Source organism: Crocuta crocuta, unplaced genomic scaffold (genome assembly GCF_008692635.1).
Source record: "Crocuta crocuta isolate KB4526 unplaced genomic scaffold, BGI_CrCroc_1.0 scaffold2, whole genome shotgun sequence".
Lineage (NCBI taxonomy): Eukaryota > Metazoa > Chordata > Mammalia > Carnivora > Hyaenidae > Crocuta > Crocuta crocuta.
The window spans coordinates 6,543,361-6,558,769 of NW_027528640.1; the positions used below are offsets into that span (position 1 = coordinate 6,543,361).

A 15,409-nucleotide genomic window follows, 5' to 3' on the forward strand; every position below is an offset into this window, starting at 1 on the left:
ATCTTAAGCAGTCTCCATGTCCAGCACGAAGCCGGATGCTGGGCTCCATCCACGAACCATGAGATCCTGAGCCGAAATCAAGAGTCAGACGCTTAAACAACTGAGCCACCCAGGTGCCCCTCGTCTTCTAATTCTTATGTCAGTTACGGAAATATATGTTTTTCTAAGGGTCTGTCTAGGTTTTTACACTTATTGGCAATTATTAATTTTCCTTAATGTCTGCAGCATTGTCAATATGTTTCTTTTATCATTCCTAGTAATATTTATCGGTGGCTTCATTTTTTTCACGATTGGTTTTACAAAAGTGTCAAATATTTTTGTATTTTCAAATAACCAACTTTTTGCTTTCACTGATTTTCTTTACTGTATATTCATTTTCTGTATCTTTATTCACTCTTCTATTGTATATTCATTTCCTATTAATTTGTCTTACCTTTTTGGTTCCCATTCTTTCATTATTTGTGGGTTTATGTTGAAATTCTTTTCTTGAGCTTACAATGGATATTTAATCAATCTTCTACCTTCTTTTATAATAAACAGGACTATAAATTGGTCTCTGAGTACCATTTAATACATTACATTTAATTCAATTATAAATATTTTCTAATTTCTATTTCTTTTACTGAGGAGATCTTTCTTACTTTCCAAGCGTAGTATTTAATGATCTTACTGCTCTACCCTGGAGCCAGGGAGCATAATAAACATGCTACCGGTACCATGAAGTTTGGCATCTGCTTTACAATCTAGCATTCGCTTAAATTTCATAAACCTTACATGAGTGCTTTAGATATGTACCCTGCATTTGTTTGAGGCACAATATACTATACATGGCCACTAGGTAAGCTGCTACTTACTTAAATCTGCTATATTCTTACCAATTTTTTTAAAATGTTTCATCTGACTACATCAAAACAGGAAAGCTTCGGTACATCATAAAGAGAAACAATCAACAAAGCTAAAAGACAATCTCCTACTGGATGAGACAGGTATTTGCAAATGACATATCCGATAAAGGGTTACTATCTAAATTATATAAAGAACTTATACAACTCAGGATGCATGGGTGGCTCAGTTGGTTAAACATCTAACTTTGGCTCAGGTCATGATCTCACAGTTCATGAGTTCAAGCCTTGTATCGGGCTCTGTGCTGACAGCTAGGAGCCTGGAGCCTGCTTTGAATTCTGTGTGTGTGTCTCTCTCTGCCCTGCTCCCGCTTGCACATGCTTGTGCACACGTACTTTCTCTGTCTCTCTGTTTAATGTTTAAACAAACATTACAAAATATTTTCAAAATATATTACAAAAAAGACCTTACACAACTCAACATCAAAAAACCCAACTAATCATCACAAACATTTCTCCAAAGACATCCAGATAGCCAAGAGACACATGAAAAGATGCTCAATGTCTCTCATCTTCAGAGAAATGCAAATCGAAACCACAGTACCACCTCACATCTGTCAGAATGGCTAAAATCAAAAACCCAAGAAACAAGTGTCGGCAAGAATATAGAGCAAAAGGAATACCCTTGCACAGTTGGTGGGAGGCCAAACTGGTATAGTCACTAGGGAAACAGTATGGAGGTACCCTAAAAAATTAAAAATAGAATTCCCATATGATCCAGTAATTCCACTACTGGGTATTTACCCACAGAATACAAAAAGATATATGCACCTCTATGTGTACTGCAGCATTGTTTACAAGAGCCAAAGCGTCCATCAATAGATGAATGGATAAAGAAGATGTGGTATACATATATACAGTACAGTATTACTTAGCTGTCAAAACGAATGAAATCTTGCCATTTGTGACAACATGGATGGATGTATAGGGTATAATGCAAGTGAATAAGTCAATCAGAGAAAGACAAATATCATATGTGGAATTTAAGAAACAAAACAAATGAACAAAGAAAAAAGGAGACAAACTAAAAAACAGACTCTTAACTGTAGAGGAGAAACGGACAGTTTCCAGAAAGGAGGTGGGGGCAGGGGATGGGTAAGACGGGTGAAGGGGGATTAAGAGTACACTTATCAATGATGAGCAATGAGTAATGTATAGAATTGACAAATCACTGTATTTTACACCTGAAGCTAATATAACACTGTAAGTTTACTATACTGGAATAAAGCAAACAAGCAAATAAAAAAAAAACCCAAAACCCCTTTCATCTACCAATTACTGAAAGCAATGTTCAAAACCTCTCACCATGATAATGGGTATGTTATTTCTCCTAAGTTCTATCAGTTTTTTGCTTTATATGTTTTGAGGCCACATTGATAGATGCACACAAAAACAGAAATACTCTATTTCTTGTTGAACTGAACCTTTAATCATTCTGTAATGAACTTTGTTTTCTCTAATATTTTTGCCTTAAAGTTTATTTTTGTTCAACCAACTTTCTCTTTGTATGGTATATGCATTCTCCATCCTTTTATTTTCAACAACTATTTGTTGTTCTGTATCTACTATTTCTATGTGTCACTTCAACTAGCATATGACTTAAGTTTCTCTTTTTAAATCATTCTTACATCTTTATCTTTAGGTGAATTACCAAAGAGGGTATATAGACTTTTGGGGTCAAATATGGGACTCTGGTCTCTGAGATACTCTACCTTGGAATGGCCCCATGCTTTGTGTCCTGAGCTCCTCTAAGCAATAAAAACAGAAGCTCAAATCCAGTAAAGCTGGCTATCAAAGCTCATCTTATCTTTTTCGATCTTTGCCTTCAGTGCTATATCTGAATTTCTTACTTTCTTGCTAGCTCATGAATGCCTTCAAGAAGATTTTAGGAAATATTTTATCTAGATCGTTTAGTTGTTCTCAGCAGAAAGGTCAGTCCAGATATCTAGTTCCCCTAACTGTCCTATTCATCTTCCCCTGCTTCACTTCATCTTCCCAGTCCCTAGGTGAAGGCTTACTCTTCGGCCTACTGTTTACAGTGTTTGATAGCATCTCCTTTAGAGGCCTCATCACTGCCAATACAGTCATCCCCATCTATCATAGTGACAATTACATGAAAAACGATCAACAAATTTGGAACACATAAATCCTGATGATGGTAGGAGGAAAATGGAGGGGTGTTCTGGGGAAAACCGCACAAATGATACATGTTTTTATAAGAATTACCCTGGGGCCACTGCATCCCAGTGAGACTCACTTTTCCAATGAATCCGACTACTTATGAGTATCTCATGGATGCTCTAAGGACTGACCTTTTCACTGAGATTTACACCTACAATTTTAACTGCTGGATGAACATTTTTCCCTGAATCCCTACCAGCAACACAGTCAATATGCCCAAATCAAGTACCATCTTCCCACAAACTTGCCCTTAGCTACCAGTTTCTAAACCTCTGTGAAAGATACTCGGAGTCTCTGAGGATTCCAGACAAATCTTGGATTCATTTGTAAAATGTCCTTTTTCTTTTCCCATATAATCACAAGTCCTTCCAGCACTCATTTTTTAAAACTTTTTTTAATGTTTATTTATTTTTGAGAGGAAGAGACACTGTGAGCCATGGAGGGCAGAGAGAGAGGAAGTCACAGAATTGGAAGTAGGCTCCAACCTCTGAGCTGTCCGCACAGAGCCCGACACAGGGCTCGAACTCACGAACTGCGAGATCATGACCTGAGCCGAAGTTGGATGCTCAACTCAGCCACCAAGGCACCCTGCATTCAGTTTTTTTAAGCGACAGAGAGAGAAGGGAAGGAGGTGGGGGGGTGAGGGGTGGGAAGAGATAGAAGAAAGAGAGGATCTTAAGCAGGCTCCATGCTCAGTGTGGAGCACGATATGGGCTCGATCCCACAACCCTGGGATGATGACCTGAGCTGAAATCAAAAGTTCGACGCTCAACCGACTGAGCCACCCAGGTGCCGCAGCACTCACTCTTATTGGTCTATTTCACTCATTCCATTCCCACTGTCAACCCCTATTCTCGGTTGTTGCCAGGCCTAATGTAGTCTGGTTAAGTCTATGCAAATTTTAACAACAGACCTTGCTTCGAGTCTCCCTAACTTCAATTCTTGCTATATATTGTGAGGTGAATTAGCCTTAAAACATTGCTTTGCATATCACCAATCTACTCAAAAATCTTTAATAGGCAGTTTGACAGTTTAGTAGTTTACCACTGCCTATGCTAAAGATTTCACCTGGTCAGCAGTCGGCCAGGGAGGTAAGGAAAAGATGAAGGGTATCAGAGAAGCTATAGCCCCTGACCAAGCAAACAGCATGCCTTCTACTTGTTTGATGAGGACTTCTAAAATGCTGTGGTATTTTTATCAGCCTCTGTCCATTCACAAAAAGAACAGTGTAAGGAAAAGCAGAGCTCTTTTCCTTGACTTTACACTTAAATCCCTTACCCCTCCCTTCAAATTCTACTAGTACTTGCACGCTCCCTCTAGTCCAATCTGACCAGTTTACTTTCTGTTCCTGCATCAGGCCTTGTAATTCTTAAACCTGTCATGACTCTGTTAATGGATTTCTTTCTACATAAAACTGTCATTGCCTATTCTAGAAGCCAAATTCTTTCATAAAGTCATCCTCAATCATTAGTGACCGCTGCTTTCCCTAAATTCCATAACTTCTGTCTACTCACTGGGCAATTAGAATATGCTGCTATTATAATTTATGTTCTCATGGACAAGTCTTTTTTTTTTACCATGGGCACTATAAGAACAGATACAGAGTCTAATACTTCATAATCCTGTCATTAAGAACGGTACTATACACATGGTTTTCAATAAAGGCTTAAAGATAACAATTCATTTATGTATTATTTAGTTAATATCTGTGCTTGGCTTTCCTTATCTTCCACATATGTGTTTCAGGAGCTCTTGGAAACCAAGAAAATAAATGAAAAAATTCTCTTTAAAAGTCTCATCTCTGGGGCACCTAGGTGGCTCAGAGGTTGAGCGTCCAACTCTGGTTTTAGATCACATCGTGATCTCAAGGTTCATGGGATCGGGTTTTGCATCTGTACTGAAAACACGGAGCCTGCTTGGGTTTCTTCTCTGTCTCCTCTCTCTCTGCCCCTCTCCCTCCCTCTCTCAAAGTAAAATAAACTTTTTAAAAAAGTCACATCTCTGATTTTTTGTTTACATTTATTTATTTTTGAGAGACAGAGCACAAGTGGGGGAGGGGCAGAGAGAGAGGGAGACACAGATTCCGCAGCAGGCTCCAGGCTCTGAGCTGTTAGCACAGAGCCTGCCGTGAGGCTTGAACTCACAAACTGTAAGATCATGACTTGAGCTGAAGTCAGACACTTAACCAACTGTGCCACCCAGGCGCCCCACGTCTCTGATTTTAAAAATTCTGAAAGTGGTAGAACTTATCAACACTGTGACCTCAGACTTAAGAAGACTTTCACAGTGTAGGTGGCGGGAAGAGCTGCACTTCAGCTGACACGATATACTTAGTTACACAGACACACAGGTGTGAACACATATAGACATAGGCACACACACAGACACACAAACACAGACCTGAAATGGTCAGACTTCTTAGAGAGTTCTAAAATGACTGATTTAATGATATAACCTAGACCTTAAGTCAACTATTTTATAATCAAATTTAGGGAACAAACTCACACCTGTTCAAATCACTTTTTGGTTACAAACACTAGGCAGGGTTCATGACACTGATTCTCGCTGATCTACATACAAACTATGCACAGTGCCATGAAGCAGTCATCTATCCACATCGTGGGTTGCCACACTGGCCCAGAGCATTTTATTTATTTATTTTTAATTTTTTTTTTTTTACATTTATTTATTATTGAGAGACAGAGAGCGAACAGGAAAGGGGCAGAGAGAAGGGGAGACACAGAATCTGAAGCAGGCTCCAAGCTCTGAGCTGTCAGCACAGAGCCCGACGTGGGGCTCAAATCCACAAACCATGAGATCATGACCTGAGCTGAAGTTGGACACTCAGCCAACCAAGCCACCCAGGCCCCCTGACTGAGCCAACCAGGCGCCGCCAGAGCATTTTAAAAGAACAAGATTTATTCATCATTTATCCTTGGCACCAAGAATCTGCTAGGAGCTCAGCATATGTTTACTGAGTACACCAGTCCCAACTCACAGAAGGAATCTAAAAATCGATGAATAGGAACATCTTGCCCTCAAACAGCAAGAAAAGCTTGCGAGACTCCTTGAAGGCTTTTACTTTTTTGAGTAAGAATAGACACCAAAGCAAATATATCACCCAAATAACAAAATGACCACAAGAGGCAATAACAGAAAAAAATAAAAACTACTACTTGTACTAATAACATTTAGCAATTTTTAAATTACAAATCAGAGTAGTTTGCAAGTGTAAGATCACAGCTTATCAGTATTATCCACACGTCAAATGTCATGCAAAGTGTACACCATTACTAAAGATAAACTGTTTTTCTTCTGTTGAGAAATTTTACCTAGACTCCTTCATTAGCTGACAAAAACATTCTAATGAACATGTTCACAACAAAATGCTGGAATGTCTTTATTCATCACCATTTTTTCATCCTGAAAATTATTTATATAGTTGGAAAGTTGAGAAATGAGTACCTTTTTTAGAAATAAAATCATATACGATGTTCAAACACATTTTCACACAGCAAACTGCTCATTAGTTTATAATTCTATTATGCCCTTGGTTTTCCAGACAAACCCCAGCTAGCTAGGGGAAAGTGAGCCTCAGACATCTCAACATTACCTGTTTCTGAGCTTCTACTTTCTGCTTTCTAGTTGGATCGATTGCATCTACCATCCATTTGATCGTGAAGTATGTCACTGCACCAAATATCGTCAAACGGAAAATTAAACCAACAACTTCATTCCGACTCAAGGGACGAGAAAAGGCTTCAGCATGTACCATCTTGATTAACCTTAAAAAACAAACAGAAATGTGGCTAGGTAATAACTAGATTGATTAAAATTGGGAGACTGGTAAGTAGCTTACACTCAGCAAGAAAAACTTAGTCAAATGTAACAATATCTACCTTAAAGGGTTCTATTTTAAGGGAAAATGAATTTTCAAATGTAAAATAAACACATTTTAAGCTCCATTTGGAAAATGAAGGAATATACTAAATCTTACGGTATTTAGTCTTTTAAACAGCTTTTAAATAACTATTTCATAAAATCTAGAGATATAATGACTATAACACTAACCAAATGAAGAAAGGCAGCCCATTACGAGTGTGATAAGAATTTCTTTCTTCTAAGTGCAACGTACAGCAGGTAATTTCTGAGTATAATTAAAACCGTGAACAGACTTGCTTTTCCCTCAGACTCGCTTCTAAAGGTTTTCAAGTCCTGCTTAAATTTAAACATAACATTTCCTCTATTAATAAGGAACATTAAATTTTTTAAGCCTTCCTTTTGTTTCCAACAACCCAGCTAAATATGAAGCAACAGAATCTTCAAACACTTTTGAACCACAAGAATACAATACTCACCCAAGAAAGGGAAAAAAGGAGGCAACATGCCTGCTTTTATATACATGTCTGAGCAGGTGCATCAATGCTGTACAGGCCTGCAGGCGGCATGCACACGCTATCAAAGGCAGTAACTACCCAGAAAACTAAGGTGGTTAGGGATGATATAGGACTATTGCATTTCAGAAAATAGGATCTCAGTTTCAAACAATGCCATTATTCTCTCATACCACAGGGCCATGGTGAGTGCAATGCCACACGAGTGAGAGAGGGGAAGAGAGAGAATATATTCTGCACTCATGTGAAAAAGGAATAAATGAGAATTTGCACAGACAGTTCACAAACAGGTAAAAATCAGGAACTGCAAAGATTACTATCTATGGTCCTTCCTTCTCTAAAATTAGGTTTGCCTTCTCACCACTACTACTCAAAGATCGGCCCTGCCCTCCCCTGGGATAGCTCCAACAATTCTGCAAAGCTTTTCTTTTATTTGCAGGATTTCCAAGTATTCAAGACATCCTAACCTAGCCCCAAAGAGTAACTCCTAATTTTAGTTCCCACCACTTCTATAGCAGGAGGCACTTGTATCTGAAAACTCCAAGTGTTATCTTCCCTGCACCATATCTGCCTGGTACCCCGGATAGGCCATTTCTTCCCCTTTATCTAGGATTAGTCAAACTCTATCCAAACTTCAAAACCAACTTCACCCTGCTCCGTGAAAACTTTCAGATCACACTAATAGCCTGTATTATTCATCTGGCCCCATTACTGAGCTTATATAATACCTATTCTACTCAACCAGAATTCAAATCCTTACAAATGGGATTTATATCTTCTCCACATAAAAGAGAGGCTATTCAGTAATTATCTATTCAGTTAAACTCCAACTGCAGAAAAACTTCCCACTCACTCATTCCAACTAAATTGCTGCCAGACTTTTGAATGATTTTCCAAAAAAAAAAAGAAAACAAAAAAAGGCAAGGATTCCACCTATCTCCATTACCTGGAGCCATTTACTTCACAACAGTACATTATCTAACTTCAACTTAACAGAATAATTGAAAGCCTTCATTTCAGATCAAGAAACGTTGACTAGGGACATTAAGTAATCTGATTCATACCATAAAGCACTTACTGAGCATGTATATATAGTGCCTACTGTATACTGGCATACAATAATGGCTAAGATACACTTACTTTACTTATTAATTATATTTCTATAAATGGAGCTAGGGAGGAGAAGCCACCAAATTAAAATCTCCCGTGTAACAAACTGAAGTGTGCTTTCATCCATCAGCACAGATTCCTAAGGAGGAGTGAACAACACTCCGCTTCTTGTGTGTAGAAAACTGACCTATCTAACCTTCATTCCAACGGGGTAAATTTGCAAATGCAGTTGGAATATGTGGGACCATTATGTGGGGATATCGTTCATAAAAGAAAATAAGCCAGTAGGCAAATATCAAGGTTTTATTAACCTAATCTGTGAAAACTAGTGATACCTGAATAAAATGATTTCCTTTACTGAAAAGTTTGAGTTAGTAGTGATAAAACCGCCATCTGCTGGATGTTCGCTGCACTGCACAAACAACTAGGGCAATTTTTCAGTACATCCCGGGCGAAGAGACCATGACACTTTCTATTCCTACAGGGAATACCATGACATAAAACCTCTGTTAGCTGCATATATTCCTGTATTGAAATTAGTGCCTGTAGTAGAGTACTCTAGACCTGTGGCCACCTCTAAAACAGCAGCCCTTCTTTTACAATGACTTTGAAATCCTGAAGTGAAACTGAAACTTCTACTTGTAGGTTGTAACTGTATATACTTTATTGTGCACTCATCTATCATTCATACGACATTGATACACCTGCAATGGAAGGCCGTTGCAGGAGCCGTACCATTACAGCAGAAAACACAACCAAAGCTGCATGTAAGTACCACGGTAGGGCATGGATTTCAATCGTGCACAGGCGTTACGATCAACCAAATGAATACACAAATATGCGCATAAACACAGTCTTATGTACAACTAGGAAGCAGGGCAAAACGCTGCAAATTCATAGTTATTCGTTAAGCAAACATGATCCCAAGCATGTTTCACTGAAAGAGTTCTCCGTTTCAGAGCAGAAAACTTTTGGAAATCGAACCACCTCGTCACTGAGCAATCGACTGACAGGTGAGGGGCCGAGAGTCTAGTGTTTCTGTCCTAATTCACCGCCGGGATGCAAAAAGTTTTTCTCAACCCGAGTCCCAGTTTCTCAGGTAACGAGGCCGCAGGACACAGCCCGTGACAATGCCTGCCAACCTTCACATAAAGGACAGGTTATTACGGACAGCACCATCCTCTGCGAAAGCGTGCCCGGGCCTTAAGAACCGCCTCCGCGTCTGCACTAGGCGGTGGCAGCGCCGGGGACGACAGTCAGACCCGGCTCCATCCGGCCGTCTCCGCCGAGGACCCCCGGTGCCGAGGTCTCCCGGGCCGCCTTCAAGCCCCCGCAGCGCCCCGGCTGCCTCCACAGGTCCCCTCGCAAGTGCCATCAGTCAGGGGGGTAGCGCTAACGGAGACCTAAAGGCCTAGGCCGGGCCGGAAGCCAAGGCGAGGCCCGGGACGCCCTTGGAGGTTAATCCGCGGGATACCAAGGGCTGCGGGACGCCGGGGGGCGGCACCGAGGTCGGGCGTGGGAGGAAGGCGCGGTGACCTCTCCTGCTCGGCTTCCCAGGTCCCAGCCGGTCCCCAAGGGGGCTCAGCGGGACCCCGCGCCCGTCCCACGAGGACCCCGCTACTCACCCCGGGACGGACACTGAAGCAGCAGAAGCCCTCAGCCAGCCTCACACAGGAAGGAAACGCCGCCTGGGAGAGAATGCTTCCGGCGGGATCCGTGACCCGCCCCCTCACACAGAGCATGCGCCACCCACGGCCTACGGCGGGGAGGGGGCGCGCTTCCGGCTCTCAGGAACGGCGCGGGGTTGCGGACGGGAGGGGGCTCGCCCAGCAGATACTTCGCTTGCTCTCTGCGGGGCGGCCGAGGCTTCCCGCGAAGCGGGTGTGTCCGCTTGCAGCACTCGCTTCGGCTCCGAGATTAGCTGCTGAGTCTCAGAGGTGCGATCGGGGAAGGCACCAATCACAGAAGGACCCTTCCCCGCTCGCGGGCTCAGGGCGCTGCAGCGGGGAAGGAAGCGGGGAGCCTTCTTGAGAGTGCAGAGAAATGCTCGGCATCCCCGCAGTGTCCTCCTGGATCCTGACTCCCGCCCCTCGCCCCTCACCCCCACGTGCACACTCGCAGGCCGCTGTTCTGTCTGTCCTTTGGCCAAAGCGCTGACGCGCATGGCCACCCCCCCACCCCCCGCCCCTGACCATCTGCCTTTCAGTTTCAAGGGTGAGCTCACCCTCCTCCGCCGTCTCTGCGCGCTGACAAACACCTGGAGGTAGCGCCTGAAAATCCTGCAAAACAACTCGGCAGCCCACCCAGGCAGGACCGGTAGTCGGGGGCAGAATAGGTTATCTGGTACCAGGTTTTGCATTTCGGTGACTTCCCTTTTCTACACCTTCCCCTTTCCAGAATGAGAGACGTGACCCAAGAGGTCCCAAGGGAGCAAGGCCAGCTCCTCTTGAACACACAGACTACCAGGGGGCAAGATGACATTAGCCACTGTTTCCAGATTCTTCCTTCAGGTAGAGGAGGTGAGACTACGAAGTAGTGAGCCGGTTCCTCTACCCTCCTCAGGAAGGCAGTTTGTGTTTTTGAGCTTTCGGCATCATCTTGGATGTCTAAAATTCTGCAACCTGATGGTAAAAGTTAGTGTATGCTACTCCTCTTACAAGCTTTTGATACTGTAGTGAGGATAATAGCCACAGTATATTGAATGCCTACTAAGTGTCAGGCTGTGTGCTTCAGAGGGCTTCAAATCCATCATCTGAGTTCCTCAAAAAACCTAATCCTCTGAAGTAGCCATTATTTTCTGTTTTTATAGATGAGCAGATTTTGAGGCGTAGGGGAAGAAATTTTCCTAAGTTCATGTACCTAATTGGCAAATTTCACTGGAACGAAATCTAATTCAGACCCTACACTTAACAGTTTCTCTTTGAGATAGTAATTTCTTACCAGTTATGTTTAAAAATTTAGTTGAAAGAAAACCATGAAATGACAAAATCATAGGCTTTAAAGGGTGAGGATGGGATGGCAGGGATATGTAAATATCTTAAAACCATGATTGGGTTTAATGACAAGAATCAGAATGGAATTTAATACTGAATGATATGAACCGAAGCTACGTTTGGGAGGGCTAAACTCATTATTTAGAGAGGAGGTAGAACTTTGGGAAGAACAGGATGGTTATGAGACCTGGACAACGTTTACAAAAAAACAAAAACGAAAACCCAAACAACAACAACAAAACCCCACAAACCCAAAACCATCAGCCATGCTTGCTCTGCAGTCTTGGCAGAGACTCTGTACTGGTTCCCTGTGATCATCCTTAATCTGAGTCAATCTGAGCTTGGGATGATCCTAGAACTTGCATTGACAGAGCTAAAAGGTAGAGGTTACTGAAGGAAAGAGCTGTAGGTGGCCCACTAGGGTAATCACTCGCCAGTAAGAAAAAGGAGCTGTGAAGTTCAAGACGGTAATGGATCTCCATCGTTTGCTGAGTGAAAATGCAACTGAAGACCTCTCCTGCCTTATGCTAAGGATCAGGGTGACCAGTCTACTCTGCTTATCTGACACTAAGAGGGTTTTTGGAACATAGGACTTTGGTAAAACAGAGGAAGTCTCAGGCAAACCAGGAGCCGTTGGTCCCCTCTTAGGGACATCTTAAATGAATTCTAGAATGAGGTGGAGTTCCCATTGTGATTGCATCTAATCTCTATTCACCTGGAGTATGTATGACTGTACAGGAAGTTGTTGGAAAAAGTAAAGACTGGCCGTAAAAAGTCTGCATGCTCCCAAATAAATGCTGCTGCTCATCCTTTTTCAGTGCTTTGGCTGTACAGCAAGTATCTACATACATACGTCTTGGATGTGATTTACATTTAGCAAATTCTGAAGAAGCCTCTTATGTCTGGGTCCTAAGACATCAGATTACTGCCCTCCCACGTACCATGCATGTTCATTTCCAGCAGTCACTAAATCAGCGAGGTTCTTCCAGAATAGAGCTGAGTGAACATATGCTTTTCATCCCAGGATAGCTTTATATAATCCCTGGCAGCACAAAACAGCATATTTGGCCCACAGTAGGGGCTCAATAAATAATTCATTATGTATAATATTAATCAGGAAATTATAACAACAGATTTTTTTGTGGACTTTCTGGGCCTTCCCTCTGTGATTTGTTAGACTCAAAGTATTAAAAATAATTATTACATTTATTGTTAAAAGTTGGGTTTTGGGTTTTTGTCTTTTGTTTTTAACCAGTGCCTCCTAAAACAGCTTATGGCAGCTTTCAACCACATGGAATTGAATTATCCTTTACTTTTGTTAGTTGGATGGGAGTATGATTAATTTGCTCTGCAGCCAAGGTGAATATTTGCATTGCACCCTAAAGGGGAAGAGATTCCTTAGATTAGAGGTTCTCAGATTTCATTGAGACAGCATGGCAAATGCAGATTCCCAGGCCCTAGCTTTAGACGCTCCCATTTAACTGCTCTAGGTTTTAGCCTAGGGATTTGAATTTTGAATAAGCATCTGAGATGGCTCGCATATAGGTTGTTTTGGATCACACTTAGAGAAACTCTGCTCTAGTGAGTGATGATTTTAGATGTATTTTTGCAAAAATCTCTATTGCCCCAGTCCCGAAGCCTCTCTGGTCAGGTGAACCCATTAAGTCAGCTGGGATACATCAAGATATCAAAACAGTAAATCTGACCCTGTTTGCTGTTCATTAGAAATGATTCACCTGACAGTGATTTAGAAAAAGCAGAACTTTGGGGGCACCTGGGTGGCTCAGTCCATTATGCATCTGACTCTTGACTTTGGCTGAAGTCATGATCTTACAGTTCATGGGTTCAACCCCTGCACTGGGCTCTGTCTGCACTGATGGCACAGAGCCTGCTTGGGATTCTTTCTGCCCCTGTCTCTCTTTCTGCACCTCCCCCACTAGCATTTTTTCTCTCTCAAAATAAAAAATAAACTTCAAAAAAATAGAAAACAGCAGAACTTCAACAAATAGATAAAATTATATAGCAGTAATTATGCTAGTGTAACAGGCACTTGGTAGCCTTGGTTCTTTTAAAAATATTTCATCAGTATAGAATAATCTTCATTATTATTTTGACAAGTTAAATAGAATGGTTGGAGACAGAAAAGGAAAGCAAGAATATGAAGCTGTACCTGAAGCCATAAAAGCACTGAGAAAGACCAAGATTAAGTGCTTGATTGAAGTTCCAATAGAAAGGGTGAGATGGAGTTGAGGCAAAAGTAATGAAAAATTAAAATTTTAACAGATTGGAAGGAATGGAAAGATGAATTGGTAGCTTCATTCTCTAAAAAGCGCAGAGAGCTGAAAGACACAATAGCAAGGTTCAAAGAACATCTCATAAATCTACTTTTCTTTTTAAAATTTTTTTAATTTAAAAAAAATTTTTAGTGTTTTATTTATTTCTGAGAGAGAGAAAGAGACAGCATGAGCAAGGAAGGGTCAGAAAGAGAGGGAGACACAGAATCCGAAACAGCCTCCAGGCTCTGAACTAGCTGTCAGCACAGAGCCCAGTGCAGGGCTCAAACCCATGAACCGTGAGATCATGACCTGAGCCAAAGTCTGACGCTTAACCGACTGAGCCACCCAGGCACCCCGTAAATCTAGTTTTCATGCTTCTGTGTTTTAAATTTTTACACATAATTTAGGGGCTGCTGGGTGGCTCAGTCAGTTAAATATCTAACTCTTGATTTCTACTCAGGTCATGATCTCATGGTTCATGGGATGGAGCCCCACATTGGGCTCTGTGCTGGCTGTGTGGAGCCTGCTTGGCATTCTCTCTCTCCCTTTCTCTCTGCCCCTCCCCCTCTCCCACTCTTTCTCAAAATAAATAAACTTTAAAAAAGAAATTTCACACATAATTGAAAATGCATGTGTATGTAATTTTCTAATGTTATCAGGGTAGCACTAAGCTGCAATCTAACATCGCTACACAATCCTTTTCCTTAAGCACTACTGCCAGGTAGACCTTTTTACCGTTTATGCTAGCAATAAACATTGTCTAGAACTTGGGTATTTGTTTTAAATTTGCAATATTTTATTGTTCAGCTTCGTAGAGTACTGAAAATACACTGTTCAAGTGATACTATCTGTGGAAAGTCAGAATCTATCAAAACAGAATTGCTTGGGAAGAAGTCTAACCTTACTATAGACTCATTAGCAGAGGTTTTATAGCATAGATGAATGAGTCCTCTCCCTAGGAATTATTTGGGACCTTTATAAATGCCCTTCCGTATGGTTTTTTAAATGGGAGAGGAGATGGGAGGGATTGGGCAAGAGTAACAAAGATATGAATTCATCAGCCAAAACTGAAGAAACAGTAGTTGAAACATTAATTCTCAATTTCTGTAACAGCAGATTGATAGATGAAGCATGAAACAAGACCAGATGCTGTGGTTTCCAGGATGCACTGGCTTCCCGTCCTTTGTAACCTGGAGCATTTTTTTTTTGCTGTAAGTAGGTCACTTACTTGCTCTCATTTACCTGATTCTAGGAAAATGCCCTTGAAAGTATTTGGAAAAGAATGTGTGCTGTCCTCAACATTTAAAAAAATTAAGATTCTGTAAACCATTCGCCCCCCCCTGCCATTTCTCTATTAGAATATGTTGTAACCTTGAAACACTCGTGAAACTAAAATGCAAAAGAAACATTTGAGATCTCTTATTTTCTAACCACAAAGACAGTAAAATCTGTGCCCATCCTGTTAGCCCCCGTGATTCACTCTACTTAGCACTGGCAGAGATTTCACCTTACGCAATTCAAATTGGGGTTTAAGTATTTTGTATTCTCGTGTC

The 15,409-nt window shown here is 41.4% G+C and overlaps 1 protein-coding gene across 5 annotated transcripts in view; it reads right to left on the minus strand.

The window, feature by feature from the left end:
- ATAD1 (ATPase family AAA domain containing 1) overlaps positions 1-15,409 on the minus strand; it is a 74,128-nt gene that overhangs the window by 43,466 nt on the left and 15,253 nt on the right. For 4 of the 5 annotated variants that reach the window (XM_077755228.1, XM_077755229.1, XM_077755225.1 and 1 more), the window contains one exon: positions 6,697-6,868. In XM_077755228.1, the coding sequence (XP_077611354.1) occupies positions 6,697-6,858 (162 nt within the window). In that variant the 5' untranslated portion in view covers positions 6,859-6,868. Of the gene's footprint in view, positions 1-6,696; positions 6,869-10,212; positions 10,301-15,409 lie in introns of those variants that run through there. The other variant, XM_077755226.1, reaches the window with a different exon arrangement.